The sequence below is a fragment of the Carya illinoinensis genome, chromosome 8, assembly GCF_018687715.1.
Source record: "Carya illinoinensis cultivar Pawnee chromosome 8, C.illinoinensisPawnee_v1, whole genome shotgun sequence".
Classification (NCBI taxonomy): Eukaryota; Viridiplantae; Streptophyta; class Magnoliopsida; order Fagales; family Juglandaceae; genus Carya; species Carya illinoinensis.
In genome coordinates this window covers 13,960,134-13,986,625 of record NC_056759.1, presented here as the reverse complement: position 1 = coordinate 13,986,625, position 26,492 = coordinate 13,960,134, and the positions used below count along the sequence as shown (strand labels likewise).

General features: G+C 33.6%; 2 protein-coding genes, 1 long non-coding RNA gene and 1 other non-coding gene across 6 annotated transcripts; 2 read left to right on the top strand and 2 right to left on the bottom strand.

The window, feature by feature from the left end:
* The first annotated feature begins 1,681 nt into the window (after positions 1–1,681).
* LOC122318173 lies at positions 1,682–6,229 on the top strand. Its single transcript, XM_043135354.1, has 4 exons — positions 1,682–2,868; positions 5,060–5,267; positions 5,460–5,589; positions 5,792–6,229. Exons 1-4 carry the CDS (start codon positions 1,982–1,984, stop codon positions 6,067–6,069), a joined length of 1,503 nt encoding a protein of 500 aa, XP_042991288.1. The 5' UTR covers positions 1,682–1,981; the 3' UTR covers positions 6,070–6,229.
* LOC122318174 (sugar transporter ERD6-like 7) lies at positions 5,263–13,250 on the bottom strand. Of its 3 annotated transcripts, none has more exons than XM_043135358.1 (20): positions 12,870–13,034; positions 12,561–12,782; positions 12,243–12,305; positions 11,794–11,883; positions 11,651–11,710; positions 11,475–11,540; positions 11,272–11,337; positions 11,006–11,081; positions 10,784–10,848; positions 10,508–10,600; positions 10,340–10,420; positions 10,133–10,217; positions 9,870–9,913; positions 9,714–9,776; positions 9,525–9,584; positions 9,048–9,101; positions 8,860–8,919; positions 8,659–8,773; positions 7,943–8,070; positions 5,263–5,606 (listed from the first exon to the last, which is right to left on the bottom strand). In XM_043135358.1, the coding sequence occupies exons 2-19, from the start codon at positions 12,744–12,746 to the stop codon at positions 7,952–7,954; spliced, it is 1,446 nt and encodes a 481-aa protein (XP_042991292.1). In that variant the 5' UTR covers positions 12,747–12,782; positions 12,870–13,034; the 3' UTR covers positions 5,263–5,606; positions 7,943–7,951. The 3 variants fall into 3 exon arrangements, with proteins under 3 accessions (XP_042991292.1, XP_042991291.1, XP_042991290.1); XM_043135357.1 differs by lacking the exon at positions 5,263–5,606 and adding an exon at positions 13,108–13,250 and having other exon boundaries at positions 7,790–8,070; positions 12,870–12,969; XM_043135356.1 differs by lacking the exon at positions 5,263–5,606 and having other exon boundaries at positions 7,790–8,070.
* LOC122318175 lies at positions 8,016–10,533 on the top strand. Its single transcript, XR_006244735.1, has 2 exons — positions 8,016–8,148; positions 10,491–10,533. It is a non-coding gene; the product is annotated as an uncharacterized LOC122318175 (long non-coding RNA).
* A 6,261-nt stretch (positions 13,251–19,511) lies between the features above and the next one.
* On the bottom strand, positions 19,512–19,618 carry LOC122274897. The gene has a single exon (XR_006228434.1). It is a non-coding gene; the product is annotated as a small nucleolar RNA R71 (small nucleolar RNA).
* Positions 19,619–26,492: the final 6,874 nt, after the last annotated feature.

Sequence of the window (26,492 nt, the reverse complement as noted above, 5' to 3'; positions counted from 1 at the left end):
AATGGAATCAAGCACATCAAAGAACCAAGCATGAACAAGAAGGAAACAAGTTCATATTAAAGTCATAGAGTAATATTGTAAATCTCTTGAAAGTCGAAATTAGGATTAATGCTCAAAATTAATATTTTATCATAAAGCAGTAAAATACATTTTCCACATGTGCATGAATATTTTTGAAAATTAAATTTGAAATTTTTGAAAGATGATTGATTGTCATCTTTTGCATGTGCATGCCTTGATTAAAGGGTTGAACTTTGAAAATATTAAAGATGATTGATTGTCATCGTTCACATGTGCATATTTTATTTAAATATTTTCAAAAGTGATTGATGCTTTTTTAGACTTATACAAAAGGAAGATGATTTTGTTTGAAAAATTTAAAAAGTAAAGTGTGCTCATTTTGTCATATGCAAAAAGTAAAAGATTAGGTTTGAATTTTTTGAAAAGGAAAGTGTGCTCATTTTGTCATATGCCAAAAGTAAAAGATTAGGTTTGATTTTTTTGAAAAAAATGAATGATGTTGTCTTTGACAATTGAAAAAGAAGAACCTTTTATTTGAATTTTTTAAAAAAGTGAATGATGTTGTCTTTGACATGTGAATCTTTTTAAATTTGAATATGAAGTCTCATATGCCTATAAATAGATCATTTGAGAGCTTCACATTCACAACACCAAGAGCATACAACATTCATTCAAAGCTTTCATTCTCTCTTCTCTAAGCATTGAGCCTTAATCCTTGTTCATTTTGAGAGATATAGTTTGCGCTGTATTGTTCTTATTTCACTCATTGAGAATTGTTTTCTGATAACCTACCCACTATCAGCTCTTGTATCAGAAAAATGGTGTATATAACCCTTGTGTGTGTAGAAAGTATTCTACACGGGGAATAGTTGAATCACCACGTGTAAGGTGATTGCAAGTGTAGAGGGTGTTCTACACGGATCCTTTGTAGCGGTGTTGTTCAAAGGTGTAATAGGTTTCTATCTCCACCTGAAGGAGGTTGAATAGTGAATTTGGGAATCCTCAAGGGGTAGCTTGAGGCGAGGACGTAGGCAGTGGGGCCGAACCTCGTTAACATACTGAGTTTGCTTCTCTCTTACCCTTACTCTTTATATTTATTGTTATTTCATATTTTATTTATTTTTTATATTATATATTTGATTTATAATTGTTATTTTTTTTATACAACTCAATTCATCCCCCTTTTGTATTAGTCATCTGGACAACACTTGATAATTTTAATTAAAACCATAAATGATAAACGCAAGCATAAGATCCGTTTGAGCTATATTACTCTTAGTATTCATTTTAGAGAAGTGCTACGGTCACAAAGAATCAAATAAAAATAAATTCATAAATTAACATTTTTGTATATAACATATTAAAGTTAATTTATAATAAAAATCGATTTATAATTTAAAAGTATCACATTAAGTGAAGTTAATTTATAGATATGTTTTTGTGAAATCTCTCCGTAGCTAAAACGTTTCTTTTCGTTTTATCATTTTTAATAACATACTAATGATGAAGTATATTTGAAATAGTTTTATAAAATAAAAAATTATTTAAAGTATAATAGTATTAATATATCAACTAATATGAGTAAAGTATAAATTAAGATGAAAGTGAACCCATTTCTATGGACGGGAGTAGTTGGAACTTGGCAATACCACCTGGTCTGTCATACCTCTTTCCCATCCCCCTAAGATATACACAAGTTGAACCCCTAGTTGACTGCCAAGTGTCATCTAGAAGACTTCTACTCTAAAAACAAACCAAAAGCTACCCACCAAACCCTCCTTAAGACCTGCCTGATTTATTTACTTCTGCACAACAAACACTGAACAACACCAAGCAGAGGCAGAGAGTTCTTGAGCACAACTCTGCAAGACTGCACCTTTTTTTTTCCCTCTTTTTCATGCTCCCATCCAGCAAAGATCCTTTTTGTTTTTGGGTCTTGATAGACGCCTATTAGTCTACAATGCTCCAACTCCTCAACGGCAAGTTCCGCCGCTTCTTCTACCACTTCCGGTTGCTCAACTCCAGCCACCCCAAGCCCAAAATTCTGGTCAAAAGTTTCCGGAAAACGAACTCCGACGCTCGACTTGATGCAAAACACGAACCGAGCGTCAGTGGGTCGGCCTCGGTTAATCCTAATGGCGAATTGGGTGATCCAAAATCAGAGAAACCAATACGGGTAGCCACATTTAATGCTGCCCTGTTCTCCATGGCACCTGCAGTTTCTGAGACCGAGAATGAAAAGGGACACACAATGATGGCCAGCCGGGTTTTGGACATGAATTTACGGGCAAACTCAGCCAATGACCGTCCCAAAAGTATACTGAAGAAGTCTCCCCTGTATCCCAATTCCACGAATGGGACAGACAATCATTCAAATCAACAAAAGTCTGGGAAATCCAAGTTAAGGGTATCGATAAATTTGCCCGATAACGAGATTTCCCTGTTGCGGAGTAGACACCTGAGTTTCCATGAGAGGGGGTGTTCTTCTTCTTCTGCTGCTGCTGCAGATTCAAGTAGTTCAAAAAGTAGAATTTTGAGAGGGGAAGCTCCTTTAAAATCCACTGTGCGATTCCTCAAAAGTACGGTAAATGGTGAGGGCCATGGAAGCCATAACCGTAGGACCGTGCTTGAAGTTCTGAGAGAGTTGGATGCTGATATATTGGCCCTGCAAGATGTGAAGGCAGAAGAAGAAAAGGCCATGAAGCCTCTATCAGATTTGGCTGCTGCTTTGGGAATGAACTACGCGTTTGCCGAGAGCTGGGCGCCGGAATACGGCAACGCCATCTTGTCGAGGTGGCCGATTAAGCGGTGGAAAGCAGAGAAGATCTTTGACGATTCTGATTTCAGGTAAAGAGTAATATTATTTTCTCTCACAATCTTTCTTCATTGAATCCATTTTCATGGAATTGTAATCACTCCTTTGTGATTGCTGCTTTCAATTCCTGACAAATGAAAGTGGTTGCATTCTGTTTAGATTTATGTACTTTGCATTCCGGCTTTGATTGCTTGTTCCCAATCGATGCCTTGACATCATTCTTAAGTTTCTTTTTATCGCCATCGATAATTCCAAATCTCTCCTCATAGAATAGCTTTTAAAATCGTTTAGGTGACCATTCAGAGGCCATACTTTATTGAGTATTAATTGTGTACGGATATATATTATTTCTATAAATTTTGAATCATTTTTCTTGTATTTTATTGAATTAAAAAGACCTTTGATTATATTATTTTTATCATCACAATAAATCTACTCGAATTTTTAAAATTAATATTTTAAAAAATAAGTTTAAAGACGAAGGATTTCTTACTATGGATGAAACTTGGCTGGTTTGGATAATAAAATCTAAATTATTTTATTTCATCTCATTTCATCTTATATAATCATTATAATTTTTTAAAATTTTTATATAAAATATAATAAATAATTCTTTCTTTTTTCAAATATCAAAACAAAATTAATATTAAAAATTATATTATAATAATATTTTATTTAACTTTTAATAAAATATCTCATTTCATCTTTACTGCATAACCAAACTATTCAAATTATGGATAAAAACATCTCATATTAATTATTGATTTTATTATCTCTTTGGCCTGCCCACCACTTAACTCTTCTATTATTTTATTTTTGTTTGTTCCAATAAAGAGAAAAGGACTATTCATCTTACCATTGCTATTGACACTTATGGTTATCCATTTGGCTTATTTAGCTCTTTTACTCTTTTACTTTGAACTCTTTATATTATTAATAAGAAAATTATTTATTTTTTTATTATTTTTTTATTATTTCATAATATAACATTAGACGATACGTTCATAAGTAAAATATAATAAATATTTTTCAATCATCTAATGTCAATCACTCTTTAGTCTAGACTCTTTATAATAGAAATTTTAGACGATTGATGCATGATAGTTAGATGATTATACTTGCGGATTGCGCGGATGGCCGACTAGATAGACCTAATACATGGGCAGTTGTGGAGGGGTTGAGTTAAGATACTAATGATATGTGAACAATGTGACTATGTTTGGTTATAAAAAAAACTTGGAGAATATTTTTAGATGTATTGTTTATTGAGTTTTGAAAAATGAAAAGAAAATTTTGAAAATATGTTTTTTAATAAATAAGTTTGGTAAGAGAGTTTGTCAAAAGTTGATAGGCAGGATTGAAAAGATCATTTAATATAATTTTTTAAGATTATTTTTTGTTATGGTATTTGTAAATGCAGTTTTGATTTTTGCGTTTGAGTAATAATTGAATGATAAATTGAAATGGTGCTGTGGTTTAATCTTGCAACAGTTTTTTTTTCCCCCTCTTTGTTGAGAAAATCTGATTTTTCCAAGTAAACTCCATCAGTGGAATGAAGGTACATTTACCATTAAATATACTTCACCTATAAAAAAATATTACGAAAAATCTCAACCAAACAAAAAAAAAAAATTGCAAAAAAAAATTTATAAATTGATTGTAGTTTGATATGGTATATTAGATTTTCAAATTCTTTTTATTATAAAGTAGATTTGACGTCACATCAAATTATGCCAGTTTATGAGTTTGTCGGTATCCTGCATTTGAATCTTTTAATTTATTGTTATTGCTTGGCAAAAGCATCACCACCACATAAAGTGATCTCTCAATGGTCTATGGAACCCTTTATCATATGTACTTATTACTACTGATAGCAGAATTAATTGTTAATGGAAAAAAGAAAAGAAAAAGAAAAGAAAATAAAGTGATATCAAAAGGAGAACAAGTAATAAGAGTTGCTTTATAAATTATAGTAATCAACAATTAATCAAGCAACCATAATGGATAAAAGAAAATGCTTGGTCCATTAAAATAACATAAAAGCTATTTTTCAAATTGGCATATCTTGGTATAATACATAATACTGCAATATTCTTTTTATTGTAAAGTAGATTAGTATATCACATTAAATCACGTCATTTTATAAGTTTTTTTTTTTCCTTCGTTGATCTTGCACGTTCTCAATAGATTATGCAACTCCTTTTATGTGTTTTCTGGAAATAGGAATGTTTTGAAGGCCACGATTGATGTACCCCATATGGGAGAAGTCAACTTCAGCTGCACCCTCCTTGATCATCTTGATGAGAACTGGCGGATGAAGCAGATAAATGCCATAATCCAGGCTAGTGATGAACCTCACATTTTGGCAGGAGGTCTCAATTCACTTGATGAAACAGATTACTCCCCAGAAAGATGGACTGATATCGTAAAGGTAAAAGTAGCATTCTGATTGATTAAAATTCATGTCCAATACATTGTTAAGAACATCATGGGAATGTCATGAATACTATAACCCTATACAACTGTACAAGAGAATGTTAAGAGTATTCAACAGCATCTCTACATGAACCTAACAGATACAACATTTTTAACTTTTACTCATCCGTAAATTCATGTGTTGTAGTATTATGAGGAGATTGGAAAGCCAAGACCAAAGGTCGAAGTGATGAGATTTTTGAAGAGTAAACAATATACAGATGCAAAGGACTTTGCAGGGGAATGTGAGCCAGTAGTCATGATTGCCAAAGGCCAAAGTAACAACTCTTATCACCTGATATTTCAAATAATGTTATTCTTCATCTATTTAAATATCAAACATAACAAGTGTGATTCGGGATGATAAAATCTAGAATAAAGAAAAACATTTCTCAATCTTTTAGGCCTAAGATTCGAATCAAATATCATCATTCATGATCATTCTCATTAATCCCATTTGAGTTATGGTTTGATGTGCAGGTGTGCAGGGAACATGCAAGTATGGAACTCGGGTTGATTATGTATTGGCATCCCAGAATTCACCATACAAGTTTGTTCCTGGATCATATACAGTATTTTCATCCAAAGGGACTTCTGATCATCACATTGTCAAAGTTGATTTAGTGAAAGAAATTAGCAGCAATAAAGAAAATGTGATCACCAGAAAGCAGCAACAACCAAAGCAGAAATTTGTAAAGATAACAAAGTCTTCTTCATCAAATGGCATATGGAGAACACATACACTGAGAGAGAGATAGTAATTATTGTTTTCAGTTTTAGTGTTAATATGGTTAATTTCTGTAGATGGGTTTTGGACCTGCTTTAATTTCTTCTCCTTATATGCTTTGTAAATCATTTAAAACTGTACTTTTGTATGTAGATATATATAAGGACAAAGATAAGGTTTGGTTGGTATAACATTTTTTTGTTGTTTCTTAAAACGTTTGCGATTTGTGATTATTAAAAAGATACAAATCAAGGTAAGATATTATATGTGGATTGTGGATGCAGATAAACGTGAAAGTATCAACATATAATACACATTCAATGACTACATAGCATCCAAAACATAAAAAATTTGAGTAATGCTACATACAATCGTAAAGTGTGCAAACGCCTTACTTTGAAAAAGAGTAGAGTCCACTATTAAAAAATTAATTTTTTTTTTCACGTGAGTTTTGTAATTATCCATTTTTTTAAAGTAATTGTACGGCATTTGTACACTCATGACTACAAATATCATTTATCTTTCTCCTTTTTAGATGGTTGAAGGAGGTGGATTTGGAGGAAAAAAGAAGAGATACTGTTGATTGAACTAAAATATTTTTTCTAGTAAATAATTAAATTGTTGGAACCCTTTTAAGAACTTTGCATTTCATGAATAATTTTTTAATTTCAATGTTTATGTGTTAAAATGAGCTGTCAAGAAAATCATGAAAATCCTAGACTGAATAGTTTTTGAAAGTTGTAGGAACCAAGTCATGTTTGGAAGTGGCGAAGGGCCAGGCATGCACAATAGCTTGTCCTTCACATCCATTGCAAAGGTTTTGTAAATTTGAACAACCTCTAATTATATTCTTCTATATTGGATGTGTATTCTTTGGCTAATTGATTGCTTCGACGTTGTTTTGATTTTTATTCCTTCTCCTTCAAAGATTTCCACATCGTTAATAGAGGGTGGTTAGGTAAAATTTAAATTTAAATAAAAAGTTTCAATATTTTTTAAAGGAAAATAATTTATATAGTCTTAAAATGTGTAAGTTTCACGTACTCTATTTTAAAAAGTGAACAAATCCAAGATCTACACGATTTTCAAGTGCATGAGATACACACATTGGATAACTATATCTAATATTACTCATTTTGGTAAAACAACACTAATTAATTAAATATCAAGTGGCTTAAAATGGGTCTAAAATGTCTTCTTTGAAAATTTTTATGCCTTTAACTTTTTTGTAGATATTTTTTCTACTATCTACCACCAAAAGTCCAGGAAAAAAAAAAAAAAAAAAAATTCATGAAGCTCATTTTCTTAGCAATTTTTATGCAATATTATCAAGTAGTGAGATAACTAACGTCTAAATACTTTTTTTTTCAGCTTCAATTTTCTCTTTAATTTCTTTGAAAATTCAATGAAATTTGTAAACCCTTACTACTAATTTGAAACAAAAACTTAGTAATTTAATTCATTATACTATTTTTTCATTCAATATTTTTAAAAGCCGTGCTAGGCTGCTGCCGCCTAGCACATTTGTTTTTTTTTTTTTTTTTTTTTTTTTTTTTTATTCTTTTTGTTTTCATATTTTATAATATTTTTAAATATTTTTTAAAAATATAAAAAAATATACAAATATCTTAAAAATTATTTTCTTAATTGTTAAGTAAAAATTAATAATTTTTTTTTTTTTACTGAGCGGTCAAATAGAACGGTAAAATATGAGAATCATAGTTTATTATTTTTAATTAAAGAAAGTTTAATTAAATAAATTCTTTCCTATTCAATAAATTTAATTTGATAGCATATATTATTCAATAGTGTGGATGCCACCTACTCCACTCTGCCAAAAAAAGCCCCTAAAAATACCTAAATTCAAGGGCAAAAAGCCAAAATCCTTGAACATTTCCACATACCCCACTTCTTTAAGCTGCGTTAATGGCTGCTTGGATCTGTTCCAGAGTTCTGCCCTTTGTCTCAGGTACCACTGTGACCACAAACACTATAGCCAGTGCATTGATCGCGGCATAAAGAATAAAGGTACCTGAAAACAAGTGATACAACAAGTCAAAGTGGTGGTAATTGTTTTCTGGGTTCTTCTTGTTAGGCTGTAAGGATAAAGGTAAGTGAATTTAATTATTGAACTTATTCTTTAACATTCTTTTAATTTGTGGGTTAAATTCTCTCTTAATAAATAAGTTTTGACACTATTTAGTCAAGTACTTGAGGTGGAAACTGAAGCGTTTTTCTTTTCTTCTAATATCCAACGAAGGAGAGGGAATATTTTTTTCATTGGAAGTAGAGGAAAGGTTGAGAAACCAAAGAGTTTATATCACAGGAGATGAGAAGTTTTGTTTTTTCAGCAAGTGGAGGTAAAAGTTGAAAAACTGAATGATTTTCTTACAAAAAAGAATGAATAAATAATAAAATTTATAAAAATGTTTGATGATATGGCTCATTCTTTTGTGAAGACGTTATTTTGGTTTTTATATAGGTAATAGATGTTAGACGTTTAGTTGAAATGAGAAGAAGAAAGAAGAAGAAATGGAGAATAAGAAAGAAGAAGAAATGGAGAATAAGAAAGAAGAAAAAATGGACAAAAAAAAAAAAAGAAGAGAAGAAGAAGCTTTACCATAGGAGCTCCAGCTCATGAGAAAGTTGAAAGTGTAGGAACATAGCCATGCTCCAAACCAGTTGACTAGGGTAGCAAGGCTTCCACCCCTCCCTTTAATATTGATAGGAAAAATCTGCAACAAAAAGCATTTTTCATATTGATGGCATGACCAAATCTTAGTTAACAATGGTATTAATCTTTCCGATCGATGCTAATTACCTCTGACATCACAACCCAAGGAACTGCACCCATTCCTATTGAAAAGGATCCTATGTACAGCTGATATCAATGAATAGTTGTTAAACAACAAAAGGGGGAAGGAAAAGAAAAGAAAAGATTGAACTGATTATCTTTTGTTGATACCAATCTGAGTGCATTAACTGATTTAGAAGAGCAGTTGATATTACCAGTATGCCTGTTACAGCTAGTATGGGGACTGCCTGCAGCGCCAACTCATGAGCCTGGGGCACAATACAATGTTTGCTATTTAAAAACCAGTGTGCAAACATAGCACTTATTTTGTGACCCATTTCAGTTATAAAAATAAGTCAAAACACAAACATCTTTTATGCTAACTGATGTGATAGTCTTTCACATCAATGATGTGTTTGGCATGTCAATAAGGCCTAGTTTGGATAGTGAGTTGAGATGAAATGAAAGTTGAAAGTTAAATAAAATATTGTTAGAATATTATTTTTGTTTTGGGATTTGAAAAAGTTGAATTGTTTATTGTATTTTGTTTGGGAAAGTTGTAATGATTAGATGAGATGAGATGAGTTGAGATTGTTTAAGTATCCAAATCAGGTCTGAGTGGATTTGCAAATATAATTTCTCTTATGTGAACACAGAGAGGAAGCTTTTGAGGTTGACAGTTTAACAATTACCTTCATATAGAATGCAATTGCTGTTAGTATGCAGCCAAGGACCAACCCTGAAGCAGAAACCTGAAGTGAAACCGAAAAAAAAATAATAAATAGTAAAGCAAGAAATATGAACTCACAGAAACCTCTATACATGAATGAGGATTCATATGAGGAGATTCTCAGCTGATGATGCTTGCATAAACAACTTACCAATAAGAGGGGCTTCCTTCCAGCTCTATCTATGAAAGCTGCTCCAAGACCAGTAACCACAACCTGCAGAAAGGAAATAATGTAGAGATATTTCCATTAGAAAAGAGATATCACAGATTTACAAGGAACTGGTGAAATTTAGAGAGAATTGGTAACCTGTAGACATGCATAGGTTATAGTTCCAATGCTTGAAGAAAAGCCTGGGAGATCTCAAATACTGTAGTTAGATTGCAATTATAGAACTAGTTCACATTTCAATTATCTGCTTAAAATTGTTGTATTTAGTTTAATAATGATGAAAGAGATGCAAATAGAGGGAAGAATGTTGTCAAATGGTAAATTTTTCCCATGTTAGGGATTCTACCAAGAGTTTTGCATCCTTATCCTTGTCAAAGGAAATCTTCATGGATGTCTCGTACCTGCTGTCTCAAAAATTTCTCCAGTGTAAAAGCAGATTCCATTGATTCCTCCAAATTGTTGACATACCATCAACCCAACTCCTATCTGTCCATGGTTGATATAAAGAAACTTAGATAATGGATCGTTCCAGAAAGAGTTTATTGAAAAGTGATAATAAAGGAACAAACACGGAGGAGTAGAATCTGTTTAGAGAGAGAAACACTTACAATCACTGAGCGCGAGTATCTTTTTTGAAACAATTCCAGAAATGTGGGTTTTGGGAGTAGTTCAAGAGTTACAATATAATCCTGTCAGGCATGATATCATTCTGTGAATGCTTTGATTTATTGTCATTGTGGATTGAAATGTATATTTCAGAAATCAGAAATTAGAACCTGAATTTCAGCTGCCTCCTGAGATATATCAACATCCTTGCCACGAAGTTTCTGAAGTGCAGCTTCAAACTCTTTTTCACGCCTTGTCTTCGCCTAAATTATAATGGGGGTCATTTTCTATGTGTGCATTCTTTTCATGATTATATCATTTGAGAAAAGCTCATGAAAAATTAGAAGTATTTTCTGGCATATTTCTTTGTGTATATACAAGTATATAAATGTTTTATGAATTCATGTACATCTTCATATATGAACTTCTTTCATCAATATTCTTACCAACCATCTGGGAGACTCTGGAATAAGAAAGAGACCCAAAAGTAGAACAACGATGGGAATGAGACCTGCAAGTACCTCACAAGTGAGCTCTCTATGTCATAGTATCCCTCATTTGTATGTGTCTTCTAAGATATATCACAATATTATTTGTTGCAAGCTTATCCCAATCTCCCTATTCTTTTTGCAATATAACTATAGTGTGACCGAGTAACGAAATTGCACCTGTTAATGCTAAAGCCCTCCATGTTAGTACTGTCCCAATAATGAAGGAAACAGACACTGCAGCACAGATCATGAACTGTGGATTAAGGGGACAAATATCAGAAATCATCATCCCACATTTTTATCAGAAAGGTCTGCATTAAGCTTTTGCTGTTGCATACTCAAGAAAAAAAAATTCCACTTTGGCATAAAATGTAAATAGCCTCGGAAGTTATAGCTTTGTTAAATAAGGTGCTCCACAAATTGATTCAAGTGTACATATTTACCTGATTTATAGTTGTCAGTGCACCTCGAAGATCCTTGGGTGCAATTTCAGCTATGAAAACGGGTACCTTATCGTGCAAAGTGTCAAAGTTAGTAGCTGTATGCACTGGATGATTCATAATAGGGTATGTCACCATAAGGTAAGGTGAAAACTCTTATAGAAATAGCTTGAATTAAACTGTGAGAAAGAGAAATAGACATGCACCACATAGGAAAAGAGTCCCATTCCATATCCTGTAGCCAGCCTGCCAATGTCCAATGCTAAAGCCCCCTTTTTGTAATAATCAAGATGCAGAAAAGATGATCAATTCACGTTTCTAGTGAGATTTTTTGCTTTGTAGATAAAAGCACAAATGACTGCAAGGAGTAAAATATACAAACCTCAGCAAAGTAAATAGCAAGCCACCCTGCAGTGCCGACAGCAGCAGATACTCTCATTGCCTGCATAGATTCCGCAATAGATATGTTGCTACAAGGTGAACATACTCCAAAAATTAAGTATGCAGGACATCTACTTTGCTTACCCCTTTTCGACCAACAAAATCAGCAATGGGCCCGCTTGTTATTGCACCGATCATTGCCCCAAAGGTCAATATGGAGCCGAAGACTGAATACTGCATTAGTACACACACATTGATAATAGAAAACACAATTCAGAAGTCAAAGTCCAAAGACTTCTTGTCCAGTCGCTAATAACCAGTTTATTTTAGATGATGGTAGATAGAGGTTTGCCAGCGTTGGAAGTGACCTTGAATTAGGTGATACAGGATATGGTTTTTCTAATGACAATTGCAAGAAATTTACTAGATTTTGCCCAAGGAGAAATCATGACAAGATGGCACGATCAGTAGTCCAGATTTTTATCATTAATTCAAGACCTGTTATATTTTGCTTAAGAATGGGATATCCTATAAGATGAGCTCAAGGCATCAAACTTGTATAACTAGAGTAAGTGCTCTATTCGGTAGCCTACCTCAGCTAAAGACAGACTGAGATCTTCCCTTATAGCACTCTGAGTAGGTGAGGAATAACCCGCCTGAAAACCAAAAGAGTCAAAAGAACGGAAGAATACAGAACATTTGTCATTGTCAACAAAGTTGTACACTAAATGAAGTTCGGGATTGGAAGCTGATTTTTATTTGCAATTTCCAATTCTCATATCTTTTTCTGCTTCCTCGAAGACCGATGTAGTTTAAAGCTTAAATGAAAACTAAGCACTTATTCAAGCTAGGTGGGAAAACGACTGAAAAGAAAAAAAACACACAAAAACAAAAACAGAACAAGCACTTACGCAGGCTCCAAATTCGTAAGAACCACAAACTGCAACAAATGTGCTGAAGTAAACCATCCAGTGATGCCCTTGGCTGCTTTTCTGAGATGACCTATCTTCTCCATCAGCTAGATTCTTCTCGCCCTGCATAAGCGGCTCTCTTATATGTTCCTGCACACTACTCTCTACATCCTCTTTGATGGCCATGTCTCCTAGTCTATCTGTATCTTTATGAAACTATCTCTATAAATAGCAAAAAGAAGAAGATATAAACAGATGGACTTTAGAACCAAGGAAGTGTATATTAGAAGAAGCTAGGGGAGTTGATACCTATGGATATAGTACCAAATGCTGTAAGCGGAGAAAATTCTCAGCAACCGTGACTTTCTTCAAGTTTTTTGACAGTACCTCCGGTTCCTTTTTTCAATTCCTGTAACACAACCAAGTAGGCATTTCTGTATTCAATTTGAACTTTTCTTTCTCAATTTTCTGCCAAATTTTTGTGGACAAGAGCACAAGGCAGTAATAATATATTAATTTGGAATTATAGAAATATCTTTGTCGGTACATGCAAATTGACTGAGAAAACATGGGCTTCGACTTCCACATGGACACGGCAAAACTGAAAGTGAAAATTAAACTGACTATTATTTTATAAATAAGGGAACTTCAGCAGCTTCTTGGAAACATTTTCTTCTTGTTGTATTATAGTTTTGAAAATGGCTTTTGGGATTGCTGGTAGGAGGTTTTTGCAAATAACCCTTACACTCGTCCAAGGAAAAAGGAGAATGATTGAGACGAAAATGATCAGCTTGAATTGCTTTGTAAGACTAGGAAAAAGACAAGTAAAATGGTGAAAGAAACTTCATATAGATCATGGTATATGGACGGACCTCCATTTACCTTCTACTTGTATATGGAACTGTTTTGTGGTCCACTCGGGGGCTTACAAGAATATTAAAACTTTATGCTTTCCAAGTATCCCAAGAATATTTTAGTTCTTCTGGTTATGGTTGTATTATGCTTAATCAATCACGCTAGCTGGAGTTGTCATTTAACTCCAAAGGAAGACCCCCGCTTTGATTTCGACATAAATGTTACCGATAATGCTCTGTTATAATGTAATGTCGAATCATAGTCAGAAAGCACTGATAATTAGTGGAACCAAGTTCCAGCTACCAAGAACTTGGAGCAACTACCATTCCTTAAGTAATTAATGGGAAACTTGTACTTTGATTGTTAGTTTGAAGCAGTTCCTTCTCATCTCTTTGTACATAAGGACACAAAAAATAACAAAACGATTCCCTTCTTAGGTAATGTTACCTGTCATTTTCCAGGAAAATAGATCAAGGTTTGGCAAACAGTGCCAAAAGGCCTGCATCTTCACTTTATTTTAAGTTTTCAACCACTAGTTGTCAGTTTTATGATGCTTTTCTTGTGAAAGAAGTTCCTGCATCTTAAGGTGTACAAATTAACTATGATATCATATACAATCACTACTTATTCTAAAAACTTAAACTGATAAAAAGAAATAAATTTTATTATTTAATTTATATGAAGGCATGCATGTCAAGAGAGATTGGGCACCAATAAAAACATCTCACAGAAGACAAAGGAAGAGGATGGTTCCCCCACTAGAATTCTAAAAAATTGAGGGAGGGCACTCGCGAGAATATTCTCACAGATTGGGTAATCTCCAATAGATAGAAAAGAGAGAGGGAGAGTGATGTAGTATGTGGCTCATATTGAGTGGAACACATATATAGAGAAAGCAGTTTGATGTCGGAAGTGGAGCAGATGGCTTGTAATTTATTATTTAATTAATACGTTGCCCTTGCGGTACAATACAGGATTATTTGAGGAAATTTCTAATAGCTCTGTACGGTTAGAGTTAGTATAAATACATATGATATAACTTTACTTTTTCTATAGTGAAATTTAGCCCTCGTTCGCTCTGTGGATGTAGGCACACTATTGAATCATGTTAAATCTATATTTTTATTGCTCTCTCTTTAACTTTTTCATACTATTCATCATAATTGTCACACGTTTCACGATAGAGAGCTTTATTTTGCTTTCCCAATTAACTTACTTCATCAATAAGACGTCCATCCTTAAAGAGCCATCATTGTAAAGGCATTATCAATCTCAAAAGTTTTAACTAAATAAGAATAGGTATATTTTATTATTAATAAATGATATTTATAATTATAATATTTTATATTTCTTTTATATGTGCGGTAGACTCTCTTTTAATTAATATGATGAAATATAGAGTCAAGATTCAAAATCTTTATTATAATATCACATAAAATCATCATTTATTAAAAACATTTAAATGGATATAAATATTTACTTTATATTTTAACAACTATATTTGATATGTTGAAGGCATGTATACAATGTTCCAAGCTGTCATCGTTTTATTTTGATTGAGAAAACATGTTAAACATTTTGACATCAGCAGTGGGATCCTGGAGAACAACTTCTTGTGGTCATCATTAACCTTCAAACCACAAATTAGAGCCCGAGATGATGATCTAGCTCATAATGCTTCTATCTCAGCCCGATGTGTGGAATCTGATCAGGACTCAAAAGAGTGCTAAAGTTGTGGGATGAAGACAATGAGGCACTTTCCCCACACCCAAAGAAAGAACCCAAGACAACCTCCACGAAGAGTACGTACAGTCTGAGCTCAAGACAGAATTTGGAGGTTGTTGTCTGCAATTATACGTGTCAGTACTGTTTTAAAGATATCGGGCTGTCTCCCATTACTTAGAATTCTTTTCAACTTGAAAAATGCTATTCCTCCCTATAGTTGGATTCGGCATTTTTTTTTTTGAAAAAAAAAATTTAATGACTAAAAAAAGTATTTTTAAATGATATTGTAACTTTTAAAAAAAAAAATGTTTAGTTAAAAAAAAAAAAGACGTGAGACAACGACACCAAAATATATGGTGTTCTACCATGGTCCATGAGGACGTTGCAATTTTATATATAAGTTTTTATGTTTGCAAGTCGGTGTATAGAATACATCATTTATATTACTTACGTGATAATATTTGATTTATAAGATTTAAATTTTAAAATTTTTCTCTAAAAAAAATTGTGTCACGTAAGAACTTCCTCAATGGGTCATCAAACTTTTATCTATTTTAACTAGCCAAAACATACTTTTCCTATTTTAATTAATGATTTTTACAATATATTATACATTAACGTATCTATTATTTCTTTATATTAAAAAAATGAGTATATTTTGAGTTATTTTCACGCTCGCTTGGACGCCACTCAACAAGAAATAGTAAATAGAAAAATAGCAGGAAGTAAAGAAGGGAAGAGAGACAATGAATAAAATTTTTTTTAGATAGATGAATAGTTCAATTTACATGTAGCGGATTAGTATAACTATTATTATTTGAATATTTCATTAGCTCATTTACATGTATTTCCATCTAAAATACGAAAACGTTCATCGTGCACTAAGCGTTTTCTTATGTATGTTATTCACGCTGGCTTGTAAATAGTTATCAAAATAATGAATATATATATAATGATAGATATAATTATGAGTTATGTAAGTACTGTACACTCTTTTTAAAAAAGAGAGACCTATTATACATAGAGTAATGATAGATATGGTTATATGAGTAATGTTATATATAATTATAGATTATGCAGTCACTTTTACGTATTTTTTGTGGACTCTGTTTATATGATTGGTCAAAATAATTATTTTATATTAAAAAAATAACGTAACTAATCATATTAGTAGAGTGCGTAAGGAGTACGTAAAAGTGACTATATATAGCGTTTTTTATTAAAAATTAATATTTTCATGTAGATCTCATATTCACTCATTTTTTTAAAAAGAGTGTATAACGCTTATATATCTTATAACTGTATCTAGCATTACTATATATATATATATATTAATTCAAATTTGAAGATCGGATTGCTAAAAGTTCTCCTACAAAATAAAGAAAGAAATAGTTAACCAAATTTGTTTGTTCCGATAATTAAAGTCGAACTCTTTTTATCCATAAAGATATATGGGATTCATGTTATAAAAATGGGGCTTATGGATGATGCTTGGTTAGATTAATTACAGCAGTTATTTCCTAGAAAGGTGAGACTGATTAGTTATGAGTGAGACCTACTGAATAATTTTATCCCCACATATTATTATAATATACAAACATAATAGATAGACAGATTGATTAGAACATATGGACAAGATCTTGCCTGCCCATAAAAAATTAAAAAAAAGATAGACAAGATCAATGCAGGAGATCCACTGCATGCAAGAAAAACGTCTATGGTCAGCAGTCACGTTCTACAAAACTCAAAATGTATATGATCCCGAGATATATATGGTATGTGGAGTTGAATCTGGATCTCTGTCTTTGCTCTTGGTTCTATGCAAAGTATAAAAAAAGAAAAAAGAAAAAAAGCACACGCAAAGTAGCTTAATCAACATATTTATCTTTGTTTAATACCAAGCAGATGGTCATTCAAGACATAAATTCCCAAACTTGACACACACAGATCCACATACGACCTAAATAATAAACTCCACTCACGAATGTTTCAAGTTCTCCAGATGTAACTGATGTGGAAATTTATTTCACCCATTTTCTTAGTCTTAATTGTTTTGATTCAGTATTTTGTATGTTTCTTAGCTCATTTGTGTAGAATTTTAAGTGTCATTTACATTTATTTAATTCTTGAGATTTTTTGATATTTTGCAAGTGTTTAATTATTGAATTAAGTTGAAATTGAGATCATGTGGAGAGGCAGAAATCGGGCTAGGCCTAGAGAGCAAATCTTAGTTAGTTTGGTCTAATCAAACCAGAATACTGTTTGGTTTTTAAGTTCTAACTGGAGCTATATACCTCAGTTTTAGGTCTTGTTTGTTTTGTTGGAAAGCTAAGATGTAGGCCTAAAACTTTTATGAAGAGCCCAAAATCCAGTTATTCCGTTTTCAAGTCCAAAACTTAGCAGAAACAGAAAAGTCTGAATCTATCCGAAAGTATACTACAGCCCAGACCCTGTTTCAGTTTTCAGCCGGTATCTAGAGTTCTAGAAGTCAGAATAAAGCAAGCCCAGATGCGTTGGAAATATAAGAACGAGATCTAAAATTTTTGTGAAGGGCCCAACTCCAAAATGTGTCTTTTTGATGCTCTAATTCCATCTAAAATCGGTCAATCAAGAATTCTGAATTTTCAGCAACAGATATGGGGGAAATCTATTTTAAAATTTGAAAAAGGAATTGGTTTTGAATTAATTAGATTTTCAGCTGTAGATATGGATGGTAGATAAAAAAAATATTGGAAAATTAAAAATAGTACAAGGGATGAAAAGGCTACACAATAGTTGGATGGCTAGGATTTTGGGATCTTTTGGAAAATCAGCAGCTTAGCATATATGTGGACAATTGAGTGCCAGAAAACAGTGGATTTGTCCTACCTAAAGAAAAAAAAAATGAGGAAGAACGAAGCTCTACATTTTCTACAATTACAAAGTTCTTTTTTCTTTCTCTAATTTTTTTAGTTGCTGAATTTTTATTAAGAATGTTGAATTTGAATTTATGTTTGAGAAATAATTGGATTATTTTATTAGTTATGGTTTGCCAGTTTTCTTATTCTAGTGCTGGGATGTAGTCATTGAAGTGAGTATGGTATGTTTGTATTGAATATCTTTTATTAATTGCAACTGGATGATTTTGATTTTCATTCTTGCAATACTGGCCATGAATTGCATGCTTAAGATGTTGAATGAAGTAACGAAAGTTAAAGTTCAATATTAGTTCGTGAATTCATCAAACCTTGGCAGTGTAGTTTAGAAATAAATATACACATTTGTGACCTACAGTCAAGAATTTCACAGAGTATAATGAGTTTATATTAATTTATGTGATCACGACAGTAGACATAGGATTAATATAGATATAGGTGTTATACCTTAAAAAGGATATCACATAAAAAAGAAAATTCAGTAATTGTAATTAGCAAAACATTAATGCAAGCAACCAGGTTTAAACTCATTGAAGGAATTCAATTGATGAAATCCAAGCCCTTGGAACCTTTCATATTTAATTTTTCAGGTAAATAATTTACAGTCAGTCACAATAATTTGGGATTGTTTAAATAGTATAGAAAATTTTATAAATTGGTACTTGAATCTCCTCCTTGTGGAAACGATACTTTTTTTGCTCTATTCTATTTGTCACGACCAATGCAATTGTGATAGAGTTTAGGGACTATCAAGTTTTTGGCGCTATTGTCGGGAGGATTGTTTTCAATATTAATAATACAAATAATTTTATGTATTAATTTAGACTGTATTGTTCTGTTTTGTTATTCATTTATTCATTTAGATTGGCCCTACTGTCTTAAGGTCAAATTCTATCGTTTTCTAGAATTTTTAGGCTGTTCTGTGTTTCTATTTGTCAATTTACATTTTCTGTATCTAGTGTATGCCATGTAACTGTGAGCCAATTGAGCTTTTTGATCCAGAAATTGAGAGAACCCTACGTGTGGTAAGGAAAAAATAAAGATTGGAACTAGAGCAAGAACAAGCAGTAGCCATGACAGATAACTAGAATCAGAGGGTATTGCATGACTATGCAGTGCCAAATGTCAATGGTTCTCAACTCAACATTGTGAAACCTACAATCAATGCTAATAATTTTGAGATTAAGCATGGTCTCATCCATATGGTGCAGCAGGAGCAGTTTGGTAGAGAACTTGTTGATGATCCACATGCACACCTTGCCAATTTTTTGGAGATTTGTGATACAATTAAGATTAATGGAGTTAGCGATGATACTATTGGGCTTTGACTTTTTCCATTTTCTCTAAAGGACAAAGCCAATGCCTGGTTGAATTCCAAAGTGCCTAACTCTTTCACCACCTGGAATACCTTGTCACAAGCTTTTCTGAGCAAGTAATTCCCCCAGGTAAGACTGTCAAACTTAGAAATAATATTACCAGTTTTGTTCATTTTGATGGTGAATCTTTGTATGAAACCTATGAGAGGTTTAAAGAATTGCAAAGGAAGTGTCCACATCATGGTCTTTCTGATTGATTGATTGTACAGAATTTCTATAATGGATTAACACATTCAATTAGGATTACCATAGATGCAACTGCAGAATGTAATTTAATGAGTAAGTCAACAGAAGAGGCATATGAGTTGTTAGAAGAAATGGCCTCTAATAATTATCAATGGTCTAATGAAAGAGGTATGCCTAAGAAAGCTCTAGGTATGTATGATAGGGGTGTAAACCGACATGTCGGCGTCAGTTTCGGCACCAAACCGAAACCCCACCGACGTGGGAGAACGTCCCTTACAACCGACCGAAACCGATCGACTGGAGGAGAGAAAACCTATTCCATCGGTCTCGACTAGCGTCGGCAAGGTCTTCGGTCTGCCGTCGGCATCGTCTGGGACAGAGGAGCCGCGTCTGCAACTCTGCCATGGGTGTGCGACGAAGGTCTAAAACAGAAGAAAGTTCAAGAAACCGGAGCTTGAAGAAGAAGACGGAGAAGAAGGAAGGGCCCCTTTTAGAGGGCCGGAGGCTTCGAGAACCGAGAGCCGAGAGGAGAGAATCAGGAGAGAGCCGAGAGGAGAGAGGAGAGAGAAAGGGAGAGGTCAAACAGGGAAGACAGCTGTTGGAGAACCGAGAGCCGAGAGGAGAGAATCGGGAGAGGACCGAGAGGTCAGACGGCGTGGGTGTGGAGACTGAAATTCTAGGTTGCTGGAAGAGTGAGAGGCGAGAGGGCAAAGGGGCAGTTTCGCCCTAATACAAAACGGCACCGTTTGGCATTAGGCCAAACGGCGCCGTTTACTTTATGAATTTGAAACATATAGATCAAAGAACGACGCCGTTTCACTCACTTAAGTGAAACGGCGTCGTTTTATTTATATAAAAAGGAAAAAAAAAATGTATTAGGTTCGATCGGCCGGTTTTTCAGTTTCTGAAGAGCCAAACCGTACCTCGAACCGACCGAAATCGGTTCATACTATTTTCTCCCGACCGCCGATCGGTTCTTCGTCGATTCCGGCATCCTGAGATCGGTTCTGGTCGGTTTAGGTCGGTTTTCTGTACACCCCTAATGTATGATGTAGATGGCATAAACATGTTGAATGCCAAAGTTGATTTTTTGGTAAAAATGTTCGATAAGCTAGATAATATGAATTCTGTTTGTAGTCTTGTATTGAGTTGTGATTGCTGTGGAGGAGCTCACATAAATTCTGATTGTATGCAAGTAGAGCAAGCCCAATTTGTATCTAATTTTAATAGGCAGCAGCAACAGAACAACCCTTATTCCAACAAATACAACCTAGGCTAAAGGAACCATCCCAACTTTTCATGGAAAGATCAAGGTAACTAATGTAGCAATTCTCAACCTTTCCATCCTCTTGGTTTCCATCCAAGACCATCCCAACCAGAAAGTGAGCGGCCTTGGGAGATAGCTATTGAGAAGCAACCCAATGCTAGTTCAAAGAGATTTGAGAGATTGGAAGCAAAGTTTGACCAGTTGGCGAGTTCCAACAGAAATGTGGAGGTGCAATTGGGGCAATTAGCCAATTCCATCAATTCTCGTGGACAGGATAATTTTCCTAATAAGACAAAGGTCAATCTGAAGGAGTATTGCAAGACAGTCACCTTAAGAAGTGGTAAGCAACTTGGTTAGGTAAGCTGTGAGACTGTAGTTGGTGAAGAAGTGGACTATGAAGAGGTGAGCAAGAAGGTCGATAAAGAAGTTGAGGACCTAGCCATGACACCATCTCCACTACCACCAGTCAAACCTTATGTCCCTTCCATTCCTTTTATTCAATGGCGTAATCAGAATAAAATTGATCAATAGTTTGAGAAATTTTTTAAAGTGTTTAGGTAGCTTCACATTAATATTCTTTTTGCAGATGCCTTAGTACAAATTCCTGCCTATATTAAGTTCCTAAAGGAGATCATGTCCAAGAAGAGAAAATTGGAGGATTTAGAGACCATTGCCTTGATAGAGGAATGTAGTGCCATTATCCAGAATAAGCTTCCACTGAAGTTAAAAGATCCAAGGAGTTTTTCTATCCCTTGTACTATAAGTGATGTTAAGTTTTTTAAAGTTTTGTATGATTTAGGTGCTAATGTTTCACTAATGCCTTTATCAGTGTTTAGGAAGCTTGGATTAAAGGAGTTGAAGCCTACTACCATCTCTTTGCAGTTAACTGATTGATCAGTGAAATATCATTTTGGTGTTTTTACAAATGTGTTGATCAAGATAAAGAAGTTTATCATTGCAGTTGATTTTATTATGTTGGAGATGGAAGAAGACACCAAGATCTGTATTATTTTAGGCTGGCCTTTTCTAGCCACATGTGCAAGTATCAGTTCTGGAGTTGAAGCCATTACCCTCACATCTCAGGTATGCCTTTTTAATTGAGAATAATACTTTGCCTGTGATTGTGAGTGTTGTTTTGTCTAATGATTAATTTGACAAATTGATGCGTATTTTGAGATTGAGAAAAAAAGCCATAGGATGGACTATATCAAATCTTAGATGAATTAGTCCTTCATTGTGTATGCATAGAATTTTAATAGAGGATAACCATAAACCAGTTGTTGAAAATCAGAGGCGGTTAAATCCAAATATGAAAGTAGTTAGGGTTGAAGTTCTTAAATAGTTAAATGCATTGATTATTTATCCTATATCTGATAGTTCATAAATTAGCCCAATGTAAGTAGTACATTAAAAGGGTGGGATGATTGTGGTGCATACTAAAAATAATTAATTAATTCCCACTAGAACAGTAAATGGGTGGAGAGTTTGCATAGATTATAGGAAACTGAATAGTATTACACATAAGGATTATTTTCCTTTACCTTTTCTTGATCGGGTGCCTGAGAGACTTGTTGAGTATGCATATTTCTATTTTTTAGATGATTACTCAAGGTATAACCAAATTCTTATATCCCCCAAAAATCAAGAAAATACCACATTTACTTGTCTTTATAGTACTTTTGCATTCCATAGGATACCTTTTGGTTTGTGTAATGCACCTACTACATTCCAATATTGCATGATGGTTATTTTCTCTAATTTTGTTGAAATGATCATGGAGGTTTTTATGGATGATTTTTCTATTTTTAGATCTTTTTTTATAGTGATTTAGATAACTTGTCTTGAGTTTTTTAGCATGATTAAAGGTTTTGATGAAATATTTTCTTAGATTTAGAAACTTAGAAACTGGAAGAGGAAAAACAGTTTCTGTTTTGAGAATGTTTAACTCTTTGGTGGTCTAAATATACATGTTATATTATTGGAGGATCCTAAGCATCTTATATACATGTTATATTATTATTTTAAAGATATTTGATGTTAGTTTCAAAGATATAAAATTTTATGCAAAGAGATATTCAGATAAGCCAAAGTGTGGATGTTCTTGGCTAAATTTATATTTTGGTTAATTTCTAACCATGTGATCTTGAATTAGAAGCTTATATATGTTTTAGGACATCTTTTTAAACCCTGTGATGGTTTGGTTTGAAGATCACATATTTATAAGTCATAGATCAAAAGGTTGATCAAAACAAGTTAGAAACAAAAATTAATGGAAATAGTATATGAGAATTTCGGCCCTATGAAGTTTTAATAGTTGTGATTAGTTTTAAAATTTTCTAAATTGATATTTGAATTGAGGATAAAATTTACATGAGGTATGTAAATTTTGGTGACTTTTGGAATTAGTATGCAAAATCCTTAAGTTATGGGTAAAACGGTCATTTTCCTACATGCAGAGAGTAAAATGGAAATTTTACTCTTTAAGTTAGTATTTTTCATATTTTAATTTATTAGTGATTTAATGCTAATTTTTAGAATCACTAATTACAGTTCCTCGTGATCACGCTTAAGGTTTTATAAGAAACGCGGAGATCGAGGTAAGTTAACTTTTAACTTACCAGCAGTCTACTATGTATGTGTGTTAAGTAAAGGAACTACATTGTATATATATGTGTGTTATCATATATGTCATGTCATGCCAAGTTATAACATAATTGTCTGTTATATAGAATTTATTCTGTCATCAGTTTTTATCTGTTACATAATATATTCTGTCATGTATATGAAAACTGTTATATAATATATTCTGTCATGTATTGCTATACATTACAAGTACGTCATGTTAAGTATGTCATCTATTACATGTATGTCAAGTAATGTAATATTCACTGTTGCAAGTATGTCATATTAAATATATTGTCTATTATATGTCATGTTACGAAATGTTTCTATCTCAAGTTGGTCATGTCTTTCAAGTTATGTTCAAGTCACATTATGTTACGTTAGGGCTTCAGTCCTTTCGTATTCCAGTCATGTTTCATCTTGAGTTACATTCAGTTTCGTGGGGTCCACAACAACTGTGGCACACGAAGTATGGGGTCACAGTAATTGTGACGCATACACTAAGTGAGATACAGCAATTGTGACACGTAGAATACATGGGACCACAACAACTGTGGAGTATGTATTTAACTGTATTGTGACACGTAGAATACATGGGGCCACAACAATTGTGGAGTATGTATTTAACTGCATTATGACGTGTAGAATACATGGGGCCACAACAACTGTGGAGTATGTATTTTTTATGTTAAGTCAAGTTTCAGATCAAGTTCATGTCAAGTCAAGTTCAGTTCACGTTTCAATTTAAGTTATGTCAATTATGCTATATTGTACGTCAAGATATGCTTCAATTACTTATGAATTTGATTATGCATTCATGCTTTTACTGTCATCCATGCATATTAGCCTGTGTGGAAGTTTGTTTTGTTAACTTACTGTGATTTGTAATCAAATCTCACTGTGGTAGTTCCAACTACTATTCTCCCGAATGGTAGATCTTGTTACAGGACCTGAAGGAGGATCAGGAGCTGACTAACTAGACACAGTCAACTGAACGACGGTGCGTCGTTAATGTTAATATAGTAGTTAAATTACTACTTGTACGATGGAGTTGCATCTCCAATACTTTTGGATCATAAATATTTTGGACTAGTGCTGTGATCTTAGTTATTCAATGGATCTTTATATATGAATTATGTTTTAAGTGTTTGGGATATTTTCAGTTTGGTGCATAGTATTGCTAAAGAAAAAAATTATCCGCTGTGAATATTGCATAATGTTAGATGCATGTTAGAAATATTGCATCTTATATGTCATGAACAGGGGCAGGTAACCTTATGTTGCATGTCTCGACGCTTCAAATGTCCGTTCGATCCTAAACAGAATTTGGGGGCGTTACAGTAAGGATCCTCATCAAGCAAAAGTTGGAAAGTTTTTTGATACTTCTCAGCCATATCCAATATAAGAAAAATCGAATTCCATCTAGTACGTACGTCAAGACTCAAAAAACCAGAATATTGAACTTTTGACCTATCAACACAAGACTTGAAAGTTGCAAGTCTTTGAGGAGAAGATTTCACATATTTAATCAAATTCCAGACCCTTATAATTGACTCATCAACCTCTTTCAAACCTTCACTCACAACAAGGTTTAAGATGTGTGTCGTACACCTCATGTGAATAAACTCGTGAGCTGCAACACAATCCGTACTTCCTATTTTCCTTGTTCTCAACCAATCAATAGCGGAGTCATTAGAAGTAGCATCGTCTACCGTAATTGTGAGAATTGTTTCAATGCCCCAATCAAGCATACATTCCTCCAACTCTCTCCCAATCGTTGCCCATTTGTGGTCGCTAATCCAAACAAATGAAATAATCCGCTTATGCAAGTTTCAACTACTATCAATGAAGTTAGCGATCACACACATGTAATTAATATTTTGGATAGAAGTCCAAGTGTCAGTGGTCAGGCACACTTTTTATTTGGTGGTCAAAAACATTTTCTTCAAGCTATCATTCTCTCTAAAAAATAGCCTCATACAATCACGCATTACGATAAATTGAGAAGGAATAGGAAACTTAGGATCAAGGGATTTAACAAATTTCCAAAACCCTTCTCCCTCAACAAAATCTAAAGGGTAGCTCGTCCACTATCATCATCCTAGCAAGAGCAGCCCGGATTTTTTTCTCATTGTATTTAGTCATCCCTAAGGTCTTCTCTCATTCCCCTCCTTCACTTATTGCTTCCTAGACTAAGAATGTTTGGCTCTTGTCCAAATTACTCTTACAGTTTTTGGGGCAAAGTTGGATTTGTGTTTTCATGGCCGAAGTGCCTTGCCTTTTGGGATGGCATTTCCATTGCCTATGGCAATGATTACAAGTAGCTACAGGCTTCTCAAGATCACAACTCTTGTGAAATTGGACCATACCTTAGACGTATTCTTAGGATTTCTACTACTAGGTGGAGGGCGAGGGGTAGAACGGAAGGCACTATGAGTGCCTATCGAAGAGTCTATCGGTCCGCTAGACTCACCGACTATTGGATTGAGAGCATCAATTGGCTGTTCTGGGGCTTGGATGCTAGGACAAGATCCAGCTGTGGATGTAGGAGTGTTTATGCCTTCTATATCCATGATTTAAGAACTATAACTGTAGAACACAACAAACAAGTTGGATATTGACAACCCCAAAATGTTTAACATCCAAAGATTAGCACAACAACATAGAAAAATAAAAAATAAACTTATTCTCGTGAAAAACAACAAATGGATCATCCTCACCAAGAGGGGGGAAACACCTATAAATGGATTTTCATGCAGTACCGAGTTCAAAGATTAGCTAGAATAAATAACTAAAAAATAAAAAATAAACTTATTCTTGTGAAAAGCAACAAATGGATCATCCTCACTAAGAGGGGTAAACACCTATAAATGGATCTTCATGCAATACCGAGTGCAAAGATTAGCTAACATAAATAATTAAAAAGTAAATTGACACGAAAATGTTCTTTTGAAATAAAAGTTTTCTTCAATAAAAAAAAATACTA

Bases quoted from the DNA above. Each gene is read 5' to 3' on its own strand.
- LOC122318174 (XM_043135357.1), bottom strand. From the start codon at position 12,746: ATGGCCATCAAAGAGGATGTAGAGAGTAGTGTGCAGGAACATATAAGA. The intron at 11,541-11,650 runs GTTTGTATATTT...TATTACAAAAAG, and splicing joins TTGCTATTTACTTTGCTGAG to GGGGCTTTAGCATTGGACAT. The intron at 10,849-11,005 runs GTGCAATTTCGT...AGGTACTTGCAG, and splicing joins GAGGGCTTTAGCATTAACAG to GTCTCATTCCCATCGTTGTT.
- LOC122318173 (XM_043135354.1), top strand. From the start codon at position 1,982: ATGCTCCAACTCCTCAACGGCAAGTTCCGCCGCTTCTTCTACCACTTC. The intron at 5,268-5,459 runs GTAAAAGTAGCA...CATGTGTTGTAG, and splicing joins GATGGACTGATATCGTAAAG to TATTATGAGGAGATTGGAAA. The intron at 5,590-5,791 runs GTAACAACTCTT...TTTGATGTGCAG, and splicing joins CATGATTGCCAAAGGCCAAA to GTGTGCAGGGAACATGCAAG.